General features: G+C 42.5%; 1 protein-coding gene across 6 annotated transcripts in view; it reads left to right on the top strand.

Annotated features, from left to right (window-relative positions):
• Positions 1 to 24,128, top strand: part of LOC1274002 (calcium uptake protein 3, mitochondrial) — a 45,638-nt gene that overhangs the window by 12,731 nt on the left and 8,779 nt on the right. For all 6 annotated transcript variants that reach the window (XM_061650227.1, XM_061650230.1, XM_313067.6 and 3 more), the window contains exons 2-3: positions 23,156 to 23,294; positions 23,750 to 23,860. In XM_061650227.1, the coding sequence (XP_061506211.1) occupies positions 23,156 to 23,294; positions 23,750 to 23,860 (250 nt within the window). The remainder of the gene's footprint in view (positions 1 to 23,155; positions 23,295 to 23,749; positions 23,861 to 24,128) is intronic.

Here is a 24,128-nt window from a genome sequence, read left to right as displayed (position 1 = left end):
ATTAATACAACCCAGTTGAAATGTATGCCCTCGCATGTTACTTCAAATTTAGATCATTTCCAATCGATAACCAAAGTGCACAATCGGTGATTTCAGTCAAAAGGGGTCATTTATTTAAAGTGTAAAAATAAAGCTTCGACACAGCATTTCGTTAATAAACGCTGGACGGAGCTTTCTCATGCTTTCAGTAGCGATAATCCCATACAAAAGATTAAATTGCACAATTCAGTTTCAATGTGCAATCCCACCCACAGCTGCACGACTGCACGTATAGTGGATCAGGCATCCTATATTGAACTTGAACGTGCAGCTTCTTCGCTCACATTGTATACCGAAAACGCATATGAAAAGGTTGGCACGGAATATGCGATGGTAATTAATCAGTTGCTCACGCTATGACCATCCTTTTGGTTGTTTGTTGCGATTTTGCATTCCTCGAAGGCCCACGCGCTCGATTCGCCATCGATTGAAGGATTATTTATTGAATTAAATAAAAAGGCTTCCTGCTATCCCGAGCGCAAGAAGCCAGATGTACAAAAAACGGCTTCCTGCAAGGCAGATCGTGGCATCAAACGATTCCGAAACGAGCACACCTCCCAAACGATATTCCTTTTCTCGCGGTCTTGATCATTGGCGCTTTGTGTTTATGGATTATTAGTGGCAATAAATTTTCCTTCTAACCAAAACTGTGCTCAGCCTTGTCGTATTAACCGTTAAAAAGGTTCCCTTTCCAGGGCAAGACAGCAAGAAGAACAGTTGCTACAGCCATTGCAGGAATATGGCATGACCCTATGGACTTCCTTCGACGTGGAGCTTTGGGTGAAAATACAACAAATCACCCGCAAAACTTAATGTATGTCTTCCCAAAATCTCCAATCGTTTTTTGGATAGATCAACAGTTGCCCCAGTTGGTTTGCCACAACTAATACAGTCGCTCGTAGCATCCCGTTTGCAGTATAATTTGTTGTGATCTTTCAAACCCGAGCATCGATTGGGGCTGATCGAGTATTCCGAACCGTTGACCGGACGAATCAATTGAGTTGTATTAGGTGTAAAATAGGTGGAACGAACGCGACTGCTAGCACGATTTATTTTCTTTCAATCTGTGCGTATGTTTGTGTCTCCCCTCGGTCGGGTTCGCACCAGATCACGGGTTCTCAAGATCAGACAATGTGGAGCACAACCGACCACCCGAAAAAAAGATCAAGCGATTAGACCGCTCTGTTGGGGGATGATCGGTGATCGATTAGGGGAAATGATAACTCAATTAATTAGAGTTAATTAAAGGGCTTGTGGGTGCCGCTGGTTTGAGTGTAAAGTTTTCGAACGGCATCATGACCCTAGACAAATGATCATATGATGTTGTTCAAAATTGTTTCCCCTACATTGTTGTGGAAATTATGTTGATGGTTGAATAGGATATCAGACTTCCGGAAGTAGAAACTAGAAGTTTCTCAGAACGTCTTCGATAGTAAAGGAGATGTCTAACAATGGGAAGAGAATTTTACTCCTCCAAAAAGTTTTTGAATGGAACAGATCTTCTTGTGGCCATGTAGTGATGGTTTATGATTAAAGTGTTAATCGGCGTGTTGTGTTGTTGTATCTGATGGAACTATGTTGCTTTATACCTTGCCATACTGCTAAAAGGATTTAATTTATTATCGATTGATGAAACGATGGTCATCGATTTACAGATAATGCGAAATTCATAAAATAAGATTGAAAGCGTTTGAATTGATTTCCAACGAATAGTTGGCTATCCGCTTAAAAGTCCAGTAGCTTACTTTCTATTCAGTTATGTTCATCGGTTATTTTATGTTTGGGACTTGATTCGATGTTAATTATCTGGCCTTAAATATAAAGATTAAAATTAGTGTAAAATTAAATTTCAAATAAACCATTCAACAATATGCTCATTAAAATACGAACAAACTGGTTCACGCCAACGCAAACTTCTCGTGGTCGGTCCCTATGACAGTGCCATGATATCGCGTTTTATCCTGGCTAGAGTGTTGCAATTACTCCCTTGGGCGGTATTATATGAGATTATTTAAGGTAAGTGATAGCCAGCACAACAGCACACACACGCCACAAATGGAAAGGATCGCTTTATCGCCCAGCAGCTGGAAGCTTACAGTAGAGCCGTCTTCTCTACTACGACTGCAAGCGGTTGACGTTAGATTCGCATGCAAAACTGCACAAGGCCGTTGATTTAATCATGCAGCAAGTGCACCAGCAAACCTCGATGCTATTGGAACAAAATGGAAACGATCGCCCTTTAAGCGTCTAATGGATAGAAAAGGACGCAAATTTATTAGTGCCCATGCGTTCCCCGACCAACAAAACTTGATCACAGGGCTGCGGGCAGTACTGCAGCTAAAGTCACTTTCGAGCATTTCAAGCAGATGTGAAGCAATAAATTTTAGCTCCAGCCGCGGCTTCAAATGAAACCGAAAAAGAGGGCGTTGTTGAAGCATGGGAAAGGTGTTTTTTTTTCTTTATCAGCCGATTGATTCAAAGTGATCGCTGAACTACTTTAAGCTTAAATTCAATTATGGTTGTTTTTTACTCATAGGAAACATGCAAGCTCTCTGAATACGATCAAAAGGCTGGCGGTACGATCGCCAGTTTTTCTTTTGAATATTTTGCCATAAATGTTTCCGCGCAAAACAGGGCCCAACGAGTGTAGAGGTGATATCTTAAGCTGTGGATTAATAAAACAAGATCAAACAACGTGGAACGACTAGCCCCACCGAAAGTTTCCCTTAAGCTCTCGCGATAGTTGAAGTCCACCATAGACCACCAAAATAGCTCCAAGACACAGATATCCCACCACAATGTTAAGCTTCTCGCTGGCATGTGGCCGATACTACCGGCACGAGCATTTCGCTCGATCGATCGCAGTAGGTTTGACATCTTTAACTAGTGGGAAAACCAAACTCAGCACTGGTCAATGGTTTGAGTTTAACCGGATCGAACCGATAGCGCTACGCCCTCCACACCCGTAACCAACAGCTGACATCGCGGATCTCTTAGCATCGTGCGAAGCAGAGAGTGTGTGTGTGTCTAAGATGATCAATAATTTACGCTAATTTATGCTGTCATAATTGTTACGATCCGCATAAATACGATGATCAGGCACGATCATACGATGGTGCACGATAGGGGCTGCCGGAAAGAAGAGGGCACACTCGGAAGCCCTGTACGGTTCTTGTTTCGCCCTTTCGGTAGACCTATGATCACGGGGAGGCTCTTTTATTAAGTTGGTGTCGTTTGAGGTGTGGTGAAAATGGAATGTGTCTTACGTCGTTTAGTGGATGGCACCTTAGAGTGAGATCTGGCTAATTTGTGTAAAAATGTCGGTTTAAATTATGAAAACTGTTATTTATCTTTCCAGCTATTTTTCGGGTTTGCTATGTATGGCAATAGATAGCACTCGATTGAATCAAATATGTTAAACAGGTGCACGGTTGGTATTTCATTATTTTATTATATACTTCATACATCATATGGTAGTTATGATTCGTAACTAAAGCATATCAATAGTATTAAAACTACATAATTCAGTTGTTATTATTGTTTTCAGATTTAATGCCGTTTCGGTTCTTTGAAACAACTAACTTCTTGTCGATCATGGCCACAACAGACCGTGTAATTGGAATCGATTTTGAGCACAAATCTTATTCTGTGCCACATGGGACACGTTAAACTCCGATGTTAAACCAATAAAGCATTGACAACGCTAAAAGCATTAATTAACAGTAATAAAACATTTATTCTGCGATATCAACTAATTAAGCCTTGTCCTTCATGTACTAGAATAAATTACTGGTTAAACATACCGAAACTGTCACGCAAAACAAGTTATAAACTTGCTCTTCTGTATAACTTCTAGCTCTAGCTCAATATTCATTTAGTAATACAACCTGTTCTCATTACTTTTTCGTTACAGGTATGTAATTGATTCACACGAAGATCATCGAACACGTTTACCTTAGAATAAAGCGCTCAGAACGCCATAACGAACGATTTGGCGGAGTGGTCATCGATCCCCTTGGATCGAGTCGGCCCAACATAAACGAAACGTGCATCGCTAACTAAACCTGAGCAGCTGAAATATGGCATGGCCCGGTATGCCACCACGAAGCGACCAATAATTAGATGCCGTGTTGGGTTGCTCCTTTTGCTAGATACCGCCGAGCAGCCCCGGGAACGCATCGTTCGCGTGTCTTCGCGAAGCTTCAGCCGCCTGCCCATGGCAGGTGGAGAAGAGAGATAGCTCTTGCCAAACGAGATCAAATTTCTCTCATGTTTCCACATCCGCACGACACTCGCTATAACTTATGTTTGCTTCTGCGCCGCACTGTTATACCGCGGGCGATGGTCGACTATTTCTTTGGTTTTCGTTTCGAATTTTTGTTTTGTATAAACCAGCACGACGTTGTGGTTGGCACCAGTACAGCACTTGGTTCCCTCGTGAGTCGTCTGCAATCAAAGCCAACGGTTCTCACACCCACTGGCTGGAGCAGCAAGCAAGCAAGCAAGGTGAACCGGGTGGATAAGGGGAAGTAAGCTCGTCTGATTAATAAACACAATCGAAGATTTATTATGTCAGTCTTTCCGATTCATGTATTGCGGAGAATCGAAGCAGAAATTCACTTAGCCCAGCGGATACATACACGTGGCCAAAAAACGAATGAATATTGGGTTAGCTTTGTTATACTGTGCAGACAGCGATATCAAAATAGACTCAAAGTGGCGGTTTTAAAATGCCAAACGCAGTGTTAGATTAAATGCAGTTCCCTCATCAATATGTTTCCATATGTTTCAGGTCTCGCTAGCTGATAGTAGTATTAAATTTGAAATCGATTTGGAAAGGACACGCGTCTGGTTCAAATGTCGCTATACTTTTTGTTCGTCTGGATTGCTATCTGACATAGGCGGATGTTGTTTCCTGTTAACAACTTTTTATTGTTATAGAAGCATGAACGAACGAAAAGTTTCTCACACACTATTCATTGATCACCGTTTCTTCTACCGTGGACGTGTTATCTTTGATTTTACGAAATGTTTTTAGCGCTAATTTGTGTGTAAATTATTGTGATTGATTTAAATGCGATCGAAACGACATCGTGTTGGTAGAAACTGATGTTTAAAATTGAATATTGAAACTGATCATTCAACAGCGAGACTCTTGCTACCTTGAATATAATTGAGCTTAATTTATGGCTAAAAAATCATGCACTGCGAACAGTTCTATTTACTATACGTTGAATTGATATTCATATGTTTTGTTTTATGTATAGCTATTATCTAGAAATATGGAATGGGATCACAGGAACATGTCATTATGAAGAGTAATTATTAGCTTTCAAATCGTCAACTGCTCTTTCACATTAAATAACACATTGCAATGAAGTTGTCCTTCTGTATATATTTTTCTCGTACACCGGTAAGGACTTAAAAAATGTAGTCTATCATGGGGTAAAGCAAATTCTGTTGCATGAAGAATAACTATTTGTAATCTGTTGCGAAGCTGGGACTATACAGTACCGGTACTCACATACGCTTCTGAGACATGGACACTGTCTAAATCTGACGAAACCCTCTTAATCGCGTTCGAGAGGAAGATGTTCATAAGGATACTTGGCCCCGTATGTGTAGAAGGACAATGGAGGAGCCGCTATAATGACGAGCTATTCGGCGACCTGACTGTCGTACAGCGTATCCAGCTCGCAAGGCTCCGGTGGGCTGGCCATGTTGTACGCATGGAAACGGACGACTCAGCCCGTAAAGTATTTTTAGGTCGTCCACAAGGACAGACGAGGCGTGGTAGGCCCAAATTGACGTGGCAAGATGGCGTGGAGGCGTCCGCCATTAAGCGGCCTTAAAGGATAACGGACTGGCAGACGACGGCGCCAGACCGCGTGCGGTTTCGGACACTCCTGAGGCAGGCCAAGATCGCAAAGCGATTGTAGCGCCGGATAAGTAAGTAAGTAGTTATCTGTTGCACTATTATGTGTTAAATTTAAGAAAATAAAACCTTAAAAAGAGTATTGACTGCCAACTACATCAGGTGATCGACTCAAACCTGATCATTGAAACTGTTTTGGTATCCTTTTCTAGGTCAAAACATTGACCTTTGCCTTTAGGTTACTGAAAATGTATTTCGAACATAGAATAGTACTTTGCGTTCGATAGCAATTTCGTGTCCGAGCGGTGCACGCCGTCACAATTAATCCAACCAGGCCCAACAGTGCATAGGCCGGGCCGATCGCGTGTCTCATTTGAATATCTCAATCTCTAGCAACACTTCTCACTTTCCAACACGAGGCGGCACGTTGTTCGTATCGATTGTGCGCGGTGTTGCGATGCGATAATGTGATAATTGCTGTTTGTTAAAAGGTGTTCAATTAAAGTAAACGCAATTGAACCGTCTGCTCCCGTGTTCGGCGCGTGCTAGGGCTCCGACCCAATGAGGATATAGTTAGATAGGCGTCCTATAGAGGTGCTAGACTGGCGGTAGCAAGGAAGGCCATTCGATCTGTGTGCGTTTGAAAGGGAAGGACCGATGACCGGTTCTGCTGAGTAGCGTTTCACTGCTAGTGGTCTTAAATCTTACCTTCGCGACGGATCATTATCAAGATATCAGTAGACGCAAGTGCTGAAATGTTTGAAGAATGGTTTTCAGCACCGCGCAGGCTGTAAAAAGGCCACTCGCGTCAAACAACCCTTCTATCAGCTGTCATCGAAACGGAACTGGAGCAATTTGAAACCGGAGACAAACGTCTAACAACCATGCCACCGTGTCGAGCGCAAACGAGTTCGTTTAATACATGTTTGGCTAATTTAAAAGTCAATTAATTATGATCCGATTATGTCGTTTCAGCAAAAAACAAAAAAAAAACAAGGCGGTGGTTTGACTTGTTTCTTTTTAACAACGTCTAGAGTCTTTCGCCATGCTTGTGATTGACATCTTTACAGTAAAGTATGCAGAACTGAAACATAGTTAACATGTTGTTTGCCACCTGAAACGATATTTTGGCGCCAGGCGTGGAAATGTTTTCTTTCCAATTTTGAAATATTTGCATAGATATAGATGTCAATCATTTACGCTCTAGACGCCTTATGGTGTTAGCAATGTGTTTAAATCGCTGTTGAAAACATAAAAAAGTATACTTGTGTCTATATGTTGAGTGGATTCGATTGTGGTTATTGTCATATCGGCATTTTTTACTTGGCATTGACAAAAAATATTACTTCCTTGCCGAAATCAACAACTGACAAATTTCAGGTGTCGTGTAATTTTAGGCACTCCTAAAATAAAATGGAATAAAGGAGAAGCGTGACCCACCCAAAAAAGTGCCCCAGTAAACCAGTTTGAGCTCGATTTTTGGGACGTGTAAAGCGAGCCGGTACATTTATCAATTCATCACCAAACGATCTAAGCGGTGTGCTCGTGAGCCTGCATCAAACCATATTATTTAGGCGGTCGATATAGATCAGAAGTGCATCGTGCAATCCGGAATCATCGCACGTATGCTAAAAGAGGGGAGCACACCTCATTCCACTCCAAGAAAAAGATAAATGAAGTCTAGACTGGTTCGATCGAGCGATATCGAGATAAATCACTTGCATCCAATGGTCAAAAATGTTCACAAAAAAAGGAACAAAAAAGAAAACAACAGCTCGTGTCAAAGTTGTACATCGTGCACGGCTTCTTTTCCGGTAAAAATTGACGTACACGCACAATCACTCGAAGGCTGCATAGCGTCAAAATCTGAAACCGAACGAAACATTAAAAAAGTCTTTACAAAAATCGATTTCAATCTTTATTTCTGCCTCCCGCCGCCGTCATCGTCCATTACTATCGACACCGATATGCATAGGAGCAGATTTATGATATTGGTTGAGATGTGTTAACTCGAACGGAAAGGTATCACACACAGGCGAACACCAACAGCAACTAAAAAGAAAAAAAACTAACAACAAGGTAACGAGTTTTAGGCCCATCATCACCCGATCTGGACATTCGTACGATCGCAAGCAGGTTTGGAGGAAGAATCGATAACTAACTATTCCAGCTTATTGAGTTGTTTACGATGGTCCATATTTTAATTGGCCAACGAAATCACCATTAGTAGCGGGACAGTCACACACAGCGAACTTTAAAACTCTCGTCCCAGCTCGTGAAATCACGTCCCGTAAGGGCGTTTCGGGAGATCCAGTCCAGATCGTTGTGTTGATGGCAAGAAGCGGGAACATTCCCATTGGGAGCCAATGACGATATAAAAGCCTTCGTGGCACAATCAACGGCGTCCCGTTCAAAATGGTGATTGGTGGTCAGTCATTTTGGCGACTGACCGGTGTGCAATTTTTGAACCCTCGACCACCACCGGAGTAGTTTCGATTTCGATGTCCGCTTTATTAACGATAACAGTCGTTTAGAAGTCCTCACACTGGTTAGCTTCTGCTGTAAGTGGAGATAATTTGAGAACCGTTCAGCGAAACCGGCGGAACTTGATTTTTAATGGTGCTAGCATACAATCGCCAACAGACGAACGTCTCGAAGAAGAGTGATCTGGTGCAGGTCGGATGTCTTCCCGGCAAGTAAATTCGTAGAAACGCGTGCGCTTGTGTGAAGAGGCAGAAATGTGTAATTTGTATGCTTATAAACATCCATAAATTAACTACGTTTATTGCAAGGTCGGTCCTCGAGAGTGCTGAGCAAGCGTGTGCATAGAAGCAGCAGACTTCCTTGAACAAGAGCATCACACTAGTTAGTGTTCTGCTGCTCTTCAGCCTGACAGATCTCGGAACTGTTTGCGAATTGGGAAAGCGCGCAGCGCTGATCGAGTACCGAAAATTAACGCCTACCGATGGTTGATTATTATGCAAAGAAAATCTTGCCAGCTCGTGCACTGCTCACTTACCCGTACCCTCGGGGCGGTAAGATTCCACAGGTAGTAGGAAAAAACGCATAAAAATGGGCGTTCGATGTATTCACACATCGTTAGGCGGAACGCTGCAATCTTTATTCGGAGGTGTGAAAAAAATCTGCAGATGGCCTGCGTGCACGAGAGCACACCCCGTTCGCATGTGTGCATTTTCTAAGAGAAACATGCGAGAAGAAGCGTTTTCTATGCTCCCCTTGGCCGGCATTATTGTACAAGACAACACGAAGCAGGAAGATTAATGATCAGTAGCTACACATACACGGGGAGGAAGCGCTCAATCGCTTCTGATGTCTTAATCAGACGAGTTAGATCTCGATATTGCCAAATGGGCGTCAAAGGATTCGCACCGACACGAGGCGCATCTTCATCTAATGCAGCCCGGCGCTGCATGTAGTTTTGCGAAAGAGCACAGCAGCCGTGCAAATCTGCCTACCGGCCGTTCTCTTTCATTTGTTGAGATTTGGGTGCGCGTGCGGCTGGCAGGTTTCGATGTCTTCGAACTGTCTCACGTCCTCGCGGCTGGTTGGAACATGCTCTCCATACCTGTCCGTGCACATGACGCAGTGCACGACCGTGCATCCGGGGCAGGATACATCCGTACGGTGGACTCATTTGAAGATATGTCTGAAAATTTGAAGTGCAACGTATGCAAAGGAGCCCTTCGGTACCGGAGATAGCTCGAGGAGAACACGAGCCAAGGCAAAGGTTTACGATGTTTCGGGGTTGATGTTTTACGATAGTCCGCCATCGGCGCATCGTCAACGTTGTGCAGTTTTGCCTGGCGCAGCAGCAACACAAAAAGGGACGGATGAAAAAGGGAATATCGTTAGATGTTTCGGAGGTTGTTGCTGTGGTTTTTTTCTTCTCCATTCCGCGGGAACGGAAAGTATGATGAGATAAACTTTGCAACTAACGCGTTATGAGATATGAGGGCTCTGCTCTGCATGCGAAATACCTTTCATTGCTGCAGGTCGGCTCGGCTGCGTCGAACGAACGGCAGATATGAGATCAATAAAATAAATATTTTGATAATAACATATATTTGAGTTGTTGTGGATGAAAAATTGCTCGTAAAATGGTTGTTGATTTGAATGTGTTCTCATGCTCTTCATCCCTGGCGGGATTAGTTCACAAAATTCCTTTCCATTTCATGCATACAATTTCGAGTATCTTTTAGATATGGACGAGTTTTTATGGACGTTTGTTTGATGTTTCAATTATTGTTGAAATTAAACCCTTTTTATAATCTAAATATAATGGGGAGAATGGCAGATGTGTACGGCATTAGAACTATAGTGACTAGAACTCATAAGCTTTTAATTTACAATAACATGATTAAACTGATATGTACAGCATAGTTTCTGTAAAAACGCTTTAAAACATTGCGTTTGTTGACGCCTGACTTTAATGTGTTAAAATCATTCGGCATAAGATACTCTTCCCAAATTTCTTCATTGCTGATACATCAAAGAAATTATCCTTTTTCGGATCATCACACCCTTTCGCTTGTGGAAATGTTTGTTTACAGTCGCGTAGAACAAAGCACACCAACAGCTCGCACGAAGCACACACTTTCTCATGCATTATTTACGCTAAATGTATCGAGAAATGGAAAATTCCTTGTGACTCTCTCCCTGCCCAAACGGGAGTAGGCTACGGTGTGTCTGGTAAAGTGTCATCTCAACTCCCCCTTGCATTGGAATGCATTACCCAATGCGTGGCTCATAATTATCCAATCCCCGACTGATAGGTGCTTCTGCTAGCTGGAGGGCGTTTGCTGGCGTAGCGAGAAAAGTGCGTTAATTTGAAATAGGAACTTAAGATGCGAACCGAATACAACACGAGCGAACAGTTGCGACCGCAGTATTTTAACCGACAGAACTAAGCCTAAGGGCCTAGGGAGATGACGGAAGACTTGAAAGCAGCGTTAGCATTACGGCGAGGGTGTAAATGAGTTTAAAATCGAATAATTATCAACAAAGCCACCGGGTACGGCATTGCGCCTTCGAGCGTTGCCTTGGCGGTAATGTTTTCGCTTTTATGTTTTCACATGTGTATGTTTCACTTACCTCAGGGTATATGGTTCCTTTACATGCTCACTTGCCCTGGTGTGGAAGTTCATTGCCGTGGGGATGTTTTCGTCTATCCCTCGAGTCTGCCAATCATTTTTTCCCACTTTGGTGTAATGGTTTTGAAGCTACAGCAAGACTCCATTTCCCCAATTTCACTAGGAAACCATATGACAGTATTCTGAACGATACAGGATCAGGTCACCGGCATGGGCCGCTCTTCATGGGGTGTCTCAATAGCGAAGACAATGGGACAAGCAACATGCAACGAGAAAGGCGTTGATGTAGAACCATGTGGCACATAAATAACATCGGCTCCGAGCGCGTGCATCATGTATGCCCTACTTGCCAGCGGGAACGCGCCTATTTTCGATGTATGTCACCGAAGTAAAGGACATACACACATACCCATCTACAAGGAGTGATCGCTTCTGCCAGATGATCGCCTTTCAATGTCAGACGCCTTGCCCTTGCCGGATAAGGTCAAATTTCCCACACAGCCCAACTATGCTTGTTTCTATGTGTAGGAATTTGCGTAATCTTCCTGCTGGCCACTTGTGTCCCGTAACGGAAGCAGCTCATTTGTTTGCGGCCATCCAGTGGGTCCGCCTCCTTCGACTTCGAAGTAGTAACGCTGGTCTTACGGGAAGGCAACGAACGGAACGAAACACACTTGATTCCGAGTTTCAAACCCAACACGTTTGACATTTGACATACGAGAAAAGGAAGAGCCCAAATGAGCCATCGAAGGGTCGAACTGGTATCGAAACGCTAAAGCGATACCGTCATGGGAATGGCAAATGCTGGCATCACACGACCCATACGATGATCATCCCACCGTGGTTGCGAAGCCATCTTTCAGGTGTGGCGTCTGGCCGATGGTGATGATACGGAAATGATAGATTTATGGTGGATCGTGTGATAAATTGGAAGCCACCGGAGATTTATTAGTGTTGCTTGTTGATAGCGCAAACCGAAATATTGAATGATACAACTGTTACTTATCTAAGCGCTGGCAGAGATCCAAGATGGATAGGGAAATAAAATGGGAGCGACAACACGACAAAGCGACAGGTTGTACAAAGAATTGAGCAATAAATCCTGCAGCAAGATCTTTATAGTGGGTGGTACCTTTTGTTATTGTCTCTTACGGAACTATATTGCCAGAGGACTTGTCATGTAGGATACATATCTGAGAAATCCTTAAAAACTCGAGGAGTGTTCATGACCTATAAACAGGCTGACGCTATTCGACCCATGTCGGGAAGCGGTGCATTTAGAATAGATGCTTATGAAAGTTCTTAAACATTCAACCTTCGTGCTGGGCTCAAACATATAGTTCCTTGAGTGAAGTTTATACTCCATTGTAAATGTAACAACTCAAATGTAACAGCTACTGCAAAAAATAAAAATAGTCTGCAAGTGATTCTTTCCAATTATTTTGATCTCGCACTTTTTGCTCAACGCCCTATCATCCTAAATATTTGCGCCGTCGTCTGCTGATCACTTCCCTACATCTCAGCCTTCATTTGAGACACGCGCAATACCATTCAGGAGGCGCTGTAGGCAGACTGGTTAATGGGATTAAACTACTTTGTGTGAGCTTCGGGACGGGGCCACTCTTCAGGTGCGGAAATGGCTAATCAAAGCCCCTGATTGTCTTTAACCCTGTTCTTTCTTTGCCAGCTTTCCTGCGCCTTGCTTTTGGGGCAGATGGGTTGTTAGTTAAGTCTTTGATTCCCGCATCTGTAGGACCTCGGGAGAAATGCTCTCTGCAAGAAGATTAATTGTAGTTGGTTGTGAATATAGTTCCTCCGAGGGAAAGTGGAGGAATCCATTTCGTGTTGTGGAAGGAACAAGCGTGGAAAGAACCGAGGCTTGTACTGCAAAGGTGCAAATTCTGTTCACACATTACGTGAACAGTACGGCTGTACGTTACGATGGTGTGCCCATTTCTTTTGACCATTTGACCGAGGGCTGGGCTAATTAAGCACGGGAACGTAATTGAGTTGTCAAAATATTTCAACCATCTCCCGTGCAGGACGGAGCGCGCTATGCTTCGCACAGGCGATCAGTGCGCCACAAAAGAATCTTACTACGTGCCGGTAGAATGGGTAAAGAGGCAGTGAAAAATGCAAGTAAAAAGGCAGAACGCGCTTCCTTTCGTTTCCGAGTGGGAACCAAGATGCACTCGAAATACACACCAATCATAATGCGCAGGAAGAAAAGGCCAACCGCAAGCTGCAACCTGTCACTACACTGCTTCTGCTTCATGCATTATGCAGGAAATGATCGAGATATATTTTACGAACCGGACGAAAAAATAAAAACTTGTAAAAAGAAATGGTAAAATATTGACGCGTCGGCGCAAGCAATAGGTAATGCCCAAACGCGAGACACAAAGCCGGATGACGATGAAGGAAGGTATGGTTCTGCTGGTGGTGTTGGCAGAAAAAAAGGGACAAAAATCGCTCACGCAGATAAATAAAAATAAACCCTTTTTTGATTAATTCCACTCATTATTTGACTCGCAACACTTGTCCATGCCGCACCGCACACCACATCCCTCGCACACTGACAAGTTGATGTATGGGCTCATAACGAATGTTAATTTCCTCTTGCCTGCCACCAGTGCCCACCGTTTGGCGGATATTTTGTCGACACGATCCACGTTTCCACGCGGGCTCGATGGTTGGTAGCAAGATCCCACTTTGTCCGTACAAAAGCTGGATGCTGGAAGAGATGCTGACCCCAGGGAAGAGGATGGACCGCTGTTGTGCGAGATACCTATCGTAGTGCCTTGATAGATCTCCTGGATATGTTCCAGAGCTGTTGACAGGAGACCGGTCGAGACATCTCTTGTGCAAAATGGGTTTGAAGCGAATGTAAACCATTTGTATGATCATCAAGAACGCCAGGAACGTGTTAACAGTCAGGAGATGGATCGGGCGTGCCTGAGAAGTAGAATTGTTCCTCAAATAGGTGGTCTACAGCGATCACGATTCAAGTTTTTTTTTTTGCTTTAGCGTTCCATTGCAGTTGCAGATTTAATTTGCCTGGTGCTGCTTGTCGCCCGTTGTGAAAGTGTCAAGAATCCTGGCACTGAAATCTGCACCGTGGTGTAATTGAAAATTCTTTGAGTAGCGTGTCCATTGGTCGTATAAAATATGTGCCCCTCGGGTTAGTGTCGGTTGCAATGGGCTGCATAACGTAAGTTCTGGGCAAATCAGACACACAAAAGGAACTCAAACGAATATCGATGATAACACTGTAGATCCATTACTCTCCAAATGGCAGAGAAAATTGTTGTTCATTTCCTATAAATCAATGATAAAAGTTTATCAGAAGCAGCAAGAACTTGTGGTTAAAAATCTAAAAGCTGAAGCCAGGCGATCTTCTTTTAAAAAAATATACTTTACCGTGTTACTGAATGTTTGAATTTATAATATTTGCAGAAATCAAACACACTTTCGTACTCTACGAAGCATAAATTCATGCAACAAAAGTAAGGATCGCATCGAAACTGGTTTTGAGCAATCGAAAATTGACTTGGAAACGAAGAAGATTTTCTTACGATTCAATGTGTTCGGATAATCAAGCGTAATTCGCATGACATCCAAATTTTAATTGCTCTAATGGTGGAAAATGCGTAACCAAATAAGTATGATTCTTTGTATAATGTTGTGCAATCGATGTTTTGCATAAAGAATTAAAGATTTATTACGTTACGCTACCAGTTATATTAATGAATAAATGAATCAACTATGAATTTCAACATAAATATATAAGCCATGAATTAGAATAAAAAAAGGTCGAACCTGAATACAAGGATGGACGGATTTGATTCCAACCCGGATCTTCCCCCTGTGAGATTACATTTTTTTTTTTGAATTTTATGAACCATCATTAAATAAATTTTCTCCTGACTAAAAAATATCGTTAAACTAATTTAAAAAATGAAAATAGACCTACTATTTGTTTAAAATAAAATTCTATGTATTCTGTCAAATGTAAACACGTTTGTAAAACTTCAATATGTGTAAGCAAATGTCTTACTTTTTGCCTTGTACTTTGTAACGATAAAGAATTTTATCGGAAAATTAATGAAATAACATTGCGTATCGTTTGTAATAACAGGGTGTAAGAGTATAAAACTATTTCTTTCGCAGAATGGATAAAATGGATAAAAATGGAAATAGAAGTGCAAATGGATAAAAATGGAGTCAGTGATCGATTTAAAAAAAAATCAATTTGTGATCTATTCACGTAGAAGATGATCGTTTAATGGCAGTTTTGTGCTGCATATTTAGTCCAGTTCACTTCAAGGTCTTCAAAAAGAAACAACAGTTTTGCAACGTTAACACCACTAAAACATCTGGATATGTTGCCATTGACATTGGAACGTTGAATATTCCGTTAGGAGAAAAGTTTTTTTGAAGACACTGTGACATGCAAAGTCGCCAATCTACAGACTGCAAAGTTTTGTTTTTAGCACATAAATTTCTCGTATAAATTGTGAAGCAGTAGAGCTGCTTCTGGGAAAAGTTAGCACACATTCTATCTTCTTGCTTTGGCTAGGCGTAATTTACTTACGCTAATGGATTATGGTGGTTAGCAAATGTGCTCTTTTTTGCACCGGAACGCACGCCTATTGATAAAGCAATAGCACAAAACTAGTGACAGCTAGCCTTTCGCTTGATGTCATGCTGGTCACGCGTTCCTCATTTGTGTAACAGTTTCAATGTCATGCGAAGAGAAAAGGTTTAGTTTTTTTTCGGTGGTGCAAAATTCCACTAGCTTTGCATCGAAACGATGGGTTTATTTGAACATTCGTCTACTTCCTGTACGGGCAAAAAGTGTGCGATGCAAGATGATAACTGTTCTGATGACATTTTTAGATGACGTGTCGTTCTTAAAATTAATGAATATTTTTTTTGTGTACATGCTCTAGACTCATTTGATTGATAGCTTGTTAAGCAAATTTGAGACGATGTTTGTGACGTGGTTCGGATGAAGAAAAAACGTGCAGTGCACAATTTTGCAAATTGAGCAACCCAAGCTCGCAAAAACGGATGTTCCACACGCATCGATTCGGAACGGTTGCTGGAAGTCTAGCCTAGGATTAAGTGTAGTTTATTTATTGTGTGCAGCTGTCGCAGCTTGTGAGATCGTTAATGGATATTAGGAAGTTGAATCGTCGGGCATACTTGGAACACAAGCATGGGAACTGTTTTTCAAGGTCAATGGCAGTTATCCATTTAAAGATTTTTCTATAGTCAACGAGTAATATCGTTTTGAATGTTAGTCATTTAATATTTTAACATTACGAGCGATAGTTAATTAATGATAATTTTATGAAGTTATCAATACTGCTTAAAATGTCTTTATATCATACCACCCACCAAGATTTGCTGCAAATTGAATATAGAAACAAAGGATTTGCAACTCAATACCGATCATATCGTTGACTTCCTAGAACATATTCAAAAACGGACGTCGTAAACAATTGTAAACGCTATCCGATATGAAAGATGCACAAATTAAGTCGTTCTATTGATGTTTCGCTATGTTAATGGTCCATGTTCTTTAATCCTTCCTTTCCGGGTGGGTCATAACCGAGACAAAATGATAGATTGCACAGAGCTGATCGGTCGGATGGAGGGCTTTACGTTTTTCGTGCTCGTGTTCGAAACGCACATCCCAAAAAAGGGATACCATTAACGGTGCCACCCAGTGAAGCGTCGTTCATCCTAAATTCAGCCCGATTTGTGCGAAACGATCGCTGCATAACTCTTCTTCGCAGCCGAAACGAAATAGCAGCAATTTTAAATGATGGATGACCACCGCATCAACCAGCATCCGTCCCTTGATATACGGCTGTTGAGCCCTGTAAAGCCTCAAGAGCTACGGATCCTTCGCCGGCCACCCATGCCTGCCCATGCGCCCAACTACCTGGAAGGAACCTCGATCCTGGCTAAATGGAAGGATCGTGTGATCGCAACGCGACACATTAGGAAAGAGATTGTTCTTAAAGAGAAAGGATAGATCTCGAGGTTTCTCTCCCCCCGGCCGGTAGAGACGGAAATGCTGCTTAAAACATAAATCAGCAAATCGCATCAACGATCGCCCGGAGAGAACGGAGCACCTCATGTGACAACTTCAGGCAGGCCCGAAGTCCCTTTCCATGCACATAAATAATCGATAATGTGAAGTCTACTTATCACGCGCAGTCTTCATCTCACACGAGGCAATGTGCAGCGCATCGCGTAATTTAATACACCTAAGTACTGAAGTGCCATTAACGACATCCATTAAACGGGCCCGAACGAAACAATTGAAGGTCACGAAAAGTGAATAAAAATCCTATTTCCGTCCAAACCAGTGGTGTGAAGTGTAAAATACGCCCTTTAGTGGTACGTACTATCTAATCGTAGCATCGGGTCCCCTTTGCATGACGCCGCACTACTGCTCGGAGTGAGGCCATTAATTATGAGTCGCACTCTCCCCGGTTCGGCAAAAATGAAGAGATCCTTCAGTGATCCTTGTGCTGCGTATTTTAAAAACAAATATTGTAACGCTGTCATAACACGCAACAAAAGTGAGCCGCTCTGGAGGATATTTATGACGTGCCAACCGACAACAGCGGCGATGCGTGTGCGCACGCCTCAGCAATCCCATGCTGCGAAGGAACGAAACTTGGTGCGGGGCGGGTGGGCACCATGCGAAAAGGAAACAATTCGTTTTCGAGCCTAATGATGCTGCGGACGATTAAGCAGGAAGCTGGCACGGCTTAAAACAAGGATCACCGAATGGGCCGTTTCAAATGGTGCTAATTGTGAACAATGCTTAACAACTATTACCCAAGATTACTTCCAATTTTTGGAACTTCGAAAAGAAACGAGAAAACAGTCCCACATCACAAATTATGATATCCACGCTCAGCGTGATGCTGTGGTGGTGTTATCAACGTTAAACGGTTCGCAATAATGCTACGGATGATGATAAAGTGTGCTAATGACTGCAATTAATTTAAACACCCATGATTAACGCTGTGCTCGAGCTGGTCTGTATGAAGGAGGTGAAGGTAGCGAGGAAAATTGAGCATCAACACTAATAATTGCAGGAAGCACTGATTAGGGACACCAGTGGAAATATCCGAAAGGGTCAAACCCCTTGATGATCCTCATAACCTTTAATTTATGTTTTATTGATATTTGGTCACCGACTAACAGCTGTGTTAGCCGAGTATCTGTGGCTTATCGGTTACGATTGAGTCCATGGGGCGGAAACTGAAAAAAATGCCGATAAAGCACATAAAATTTCGAATGGGTTGAGGAAAACCTAAATCAATGTGAAACACAGTGACAGAAGGTTAAAATTCGCAAACACACACTCGAAGTGCCGTCAATTTTAGCCGTCAAGTGCGTGGGTAGATCAAACAGGAACGCATCGGACCGGCAGATTGCGTTGCCTTTTAATGGTCAACGATTATTTCACATTTTTTCGGTGTTCGGTTTCCTTTCGGTTAGTTTTATCGAACTACACGGGGTGATTGGATAAGTAATAAACCCTGTAGCAAATGATGGAACCAGGAAGGCCGGCTGTATTGAAAAACGTGGAAGAAAATCCAATCAAAAAGCGAATCATTTTACGATCCTTTTCGTGTTTCGACGTGGTTCAGTTTTTGTCTCACCCTGCATCGAACGCCATCTCTAGGTCCATCTTCTGTTTGTATATTATTTTTTCTTTGCTCGTGTTTCAATCAGCAATGTTTTTTTGTGCTATTTCTTTCGTAATTTTTATGGCTGTTAATAAATGTTGATAGCCTACCAACTTTTCCGTCATTTGTAATTGCACTGGCGATATATTAACGTTCCAAACCCATTTTCTAGTTCAATGATTAGTTCAATCGTGAGAAACTTGTAATTAAATAAGGTAAGCCACCTAATTTAATTCTACCACCTATCACCATCCAAACAAAAATTTAAAAAGAAAATATCACAATCTTTCTTGTAATTTCATAAATTAACATAATTGTTGTTTTCCGTTCAAAAATATGTACACCAGCTAAACTTTGCTTTTAAAACTACTTAGCTTTGCTGTCTTAAATAACGAATCAACTCATTCAAACGCATGCAAAAGACACACAGCCAAGTTAAGATTGGATATGAAACATTTGGGTTGCGTTCTTTTTCTTCCATATGCAAATAAAATTACTCAAGAAAAAAATCCTCATGCATCCTGGAAAGTGAAATGAAACAAACATCATCAAACGATCGTGTGATCCACATTAAACCATTCCATTCCAGCTGGCTGCATGAGCAGAATCATTCTAGATGGAGAGCGAAAGTTCTAGTGAAAGGACAGCTTCAAAAATGGAAAGGGCAACGAAAGAGCCATATACCATGCATGCAGAACACGTTTGCATCCCGTGTCAAGGTCCCACAAAAGGAAGGAAGAAAGAACTATCGACCAACGATTTTACATCTCAATTCAAGACAACTCCATGTACAACCCTTGTCGAAGAAACCACAACATGGTTCCAGCTGGTTTGGGCCATTCATTAAACCCATAACACAGCGAAATGTATCGTAGATGAATCGTCTCCAATAAACGATGCACAATGCATAAGAATGATAGCATTCTGAAGTACGCGCACCAAGTTCAAGCGTTGGAATCGGTCTCGATCTGAACCACGAGCTCTGAACATCGTTTTCTCACAGCACAGCATTTTCCGCTTCATTCCGATTGGAATTTTAAATTTAATAACCGTTTATTAAACATTAATTATTTTTACGCTCCTTTGTAACACGGTCAGAGTGCGTAAGCAAACGGGAGGCATTGCGGAACAGGATTGCATCCTCACGCAAACTGTCTTTCTCTCTTGGGCCGGCAAGATGGATTATTTATTGACAATGTTACACTTTTAATGGCGATATTAAGTGCAATGTAAACCATCGATTTCATTATAGGGTGTAAACGGGCAGAAGGGTTATTGTAGAGCGCGGTTTGCTTTGCTTCGACAATAAATTTAACTTATGATGAGGAAGTATTGTCATCGTTTTTTTCTGCGGTCTCCAAACGCACATAAAATGTTCGATAAATAAATACATCAAGCAATGCAGCGGTGTAAATTATGATCTTTGGTTGAAGAAACCCCGACAATCCAGACTAAACAGTAGATTCTTTGCGAGTTCAAAGGATTGCAATAAATCTCGTGCACAGGTTCGCGGACGTATCACGCTTAATTAATGGCCGGACCATGTACGGTGCTGGCTAATAAAGTTTGAAGCCTAATTGCATTATCTGATCAATGCCCATAGTTGTGGCGAAGGTTAGAATCAAAGATTTGTTCGTAATTTTAAAAATAACTCAATAAAGCGAACATAAATCCTGTATTCCACGCGCCATTCAAAGAACATTTGGCGTGAATCTTCGAAAAAGGAGCCCGCTTGATGTGTTGTCCGACCGAAGCTCGTTTACTTTGCTACTTCTTCACCATCGTCATCATGTCATCGTTTTCGGCCAAAACATATCTATTTCCCTCCTACGGTTCTATTTCGCCCAGAAGTGGCCGAGAGTTCGGGTTCGCAGTCAGTGGACCAGACGCATAAATTTCGCTATGTTAATTAGCAATCCAACGAATAGAAATGGTTTTGGTGAGCACAATTCTAGCTTAACCATTTTGCCATTTTCCACACTGACTGGCTGGTGGATCGTGCTTACAAGGTGTGTGGCTTTATGGGTTTATTTGTATCAAACAGTTGACAGTTTGTACGGAGGTGGTACGATTTTGCAAGAAGATTGTATTGTCCAATGACCTCCAATGTCCAGCATGTCCATCGCAACGTGTAAGAATCGTATTTTTAATAAACTTTGTTAAATGGCAATGCTGTGACATGTTGTCATGTTCTAAAGAATACAGCAACATAGTGTAGCAAATACATTTTGCACGTTATTATACATTGCACCTTCCTTTGTCCTTTATTCTTGACGCGAAGGCGTCAAACATACACCATCAGCGCACTTTGCAATGAACATAACTATTGTACTGATTAAATCTACATCGAATCTAGTAAATTGAACAATGGAGCAGAATGTGACGTTGTACACATTCTAGAGCACAACGGGACATTCTAGTGGAGCTGTAGACGATGGTCGGGACGATCTTTTCCATCGTTATATCGCTCTACGTCAACACCTACCTATTTACCGATTTAGCATATGCTCTTCGTTCGATGTGCACTACCTGCTATGGATAATTTCTCTGCGATGGATACGCTTCCAATCACTGATTACTGATTGGGAACGAATCTGGTGGATTTCATTTTAATGTCGCCCTTCTCTGTAGGAGTTAACATGAGACTGGAATGCTAAGAAAGCTAGGATTGCGGAGTGGCCATTCGATGCATCATCAACAAAACAGCTCTTGTTAGTTGGTTTTAGTCGGTACGGGTATACGTACAGAGCTGACAATGAAATGTTCTAGCTTGAATTCCATTCTTCTTGGGAGCAATACCGCATGAATCAATGCCACTTGTTTCACTTCCCACAATTTGATGCGGAGTTCATTAACAATCTGTAGCAAATAGCAGACCCATTGACTAATGACAAAATACGGGGGTAGATCGAAGTCATGCTCTAATTATAAATAGAGTGGGCATCATTACCAAGTGCTGGAGGCCCATTGACAAATATTGCAGCGTTTTTTTTTTATTTATTTATTAAAAGCCTTTAAAGGGCGTTTTAAAAATTTCAAAGCTCTGAAGTGTTGTACATACACACAAATAACTCAAATGTTTATTCAATTTCCTTCAAATCCTCGTTAACCCTGAGTCAGACGGTACATCTAAAATTGCTCGTGAAGCACATGATCGGCACATTTCGCCAACTATTCCGGCAACTATTTGGCGGCTCGTGACGACATGCTTGCCTCACGTGACGTGACGTTGTAATGCACATTCCTCACATGATGCCATGGCATCGTAAACGCCCATAAACTGCGCTCAAGTAGGGCACCGAGCGCATCCAATTCCCGTGACATGAGCGTGTTACGCGGCGTGCGGAAAATAAATGTGTGCAAAAATGCACGTAAGCCATCAGCGAGAACCAACGGTGCTGCATGTTGGTGTTGGCCGGTGCTGTAGAGTATCACCGGAATTACATCGATCATCGATCATCATGGGGAGGCGGTGAAGGGTGGTAGATAGGGCGGGGAAATCGGCAAGAATAGATTGCACATGCTGCCTGCACGATCATATGATCGTTGCGTTGGGTCGGCCCTTTGGTAAGCAAACATCATAGATTATAGGCAGAGAGGGACCGAGGGCAATAATGTAATGGCAACAGACATAAACCGCAATAGGGAGAGATGTTCGTTTGAGTAAAGTGTTCCAGAACGCGAAGGGTTTACGGAAGATCAGGGTCGCTGTGTCAAGGGCATAGTTTTGCAGTAGAGGAATTAGTGTACGGTATGATTTGCCGATGTGGCGCATGTCACGTATGACTATTCACGTCTGCGTCACTATTAACGTTTAAGGGTTTACCCATAACGAAAAAAATCAAGATAAATTTATGGATTTCCTTTAAATCTTTTGGAGCGAACCGCTTTTGCAAAAACTTCTTAGTGGGGGTTTTCCTGTATGACTCATCATTGGATAATGACGCAGTTATCAATGACGACTCATTCGAAACCTCCCATTTTCTGACTAACATCGATCACATTTGCTCGTTTAGTATTCTTGAATGAGAAGAAATAAACAAATCTATCTCATCGTGCATGCCGGACGTTCATTCAGAAATGCCTCATGAACCTCCGATGTACCTCGAGCAACTCTCTATATCCACGGCTCCAGTGTTGGCGCCGGATGGAACGTCACAGATTCGTTTCGTGCGTATAAACCTCTTCCAGGAGTGTAAGATTTATTGGCAACCTTGCCCTCCAATGCACCTTCCCAAGAAGGCGCTACAGAGATGTAAACATGTCGACGTCTGTCGGCTAGTGGCGCCTAGGAACGAAGTCATCGGTCTGTGGTGCAGCAATAGCAAGTCCAAACAAACCGTTCCCACCCTCCTCATTCTCACTGTTTTCTAATAGTTGTACTATTTGCTCTTCTCCGTCTCTTGCAGGATGAAATTGCGGACAAGGCCATTAAGCTTACAGCGCGCGAGCGGCGCTTCATCAAGTTCGCCTCGGTCGAGTTCGATGGGCAGATCTACATGACACCACAAGACTTTCTGGAGTCGGTCGTCGAACAGGAGCCCCGACGTACGTATTCCCATTCATCCTTACCGATGCATACGCCTTTCTCTTTTTTCCAGGCAGTCTGAACGTGCTGTGCCATGAAAAAAGTGTTACGCCGCACTAAAAATACAACAAAAAAAAACCCTCAAAGATTAGACAAGCGTGTTCTCCTTAAAGGTCGCGAAATTTTGCCTCACACACTGTTAGAAAGGGTTTCGATGGTCGAAAACAAAAAAAAACTCCGATCGGCAGGACAACACACACTATCCGAAATGTGTGCGTGGGTTATTTGCCTATCGGAATGCAGCAGTATCTTCAACAACGGCCGGGGCCGGGGCCTGTTCAACCTGAAGTCCTTTTAATTAGAGACAACGCCCCATTTCATACACCATCTTCTTTCCCGCGTGGTGTGCCCATTGCAATCGCACTGTTCACTCACAGCAACACTTCTCTCCTTCTTTCACCCATCCTGTTTGCAGCACGGCTCAAACGGAAGTCATTAACGCACGCCGAGATTCAGCAGCTGAAAGATTACACGCCACCGTTGAAGCACGGTTCGTCGCAGCTTTTCCGCAGCCTTCGGGACAAAGGTAGGTACAGTCGGTCGGTCTCCACAAACAGCCTCAACAGTCGTGAGCCTCGCGCTAACGTCGATTAGCCCCGCGGACGCCTACCAGGACGATGTGTCGTCATTGGCAAGGTATCGGAACGCTTTAAGATAATACACGTTTCGTTTCATCGTTTGCTAATGCGGGGTGTATCGTTCAGCAAGCGTTGTAAATGTGGTGTCTTTGAAAAGCCTTTGTAGAGCTTTTCGGCTACATCACGGATTTTTGTTTTTGCTGTAATAACTATTGG

This window comes from Anopheles gambiae, chromosome 2 (assembly GCF_943734735.2).
Source record: "Anopheles gambiae chromosome 2, idAnoGambNW_F1_1, whole genome shotgun sequence".
In the NCBI taxonomy this organism is placed as follows: domain Eukaryota; kingdom Metazoa; phylum Arthropoda; class Insecta; order Diptera; family Culicidae; genus Anopheles; species Anopheles gambiae.
This window is presented reverse-complemented; position numbering and strand designations above follow the sequence as displayed.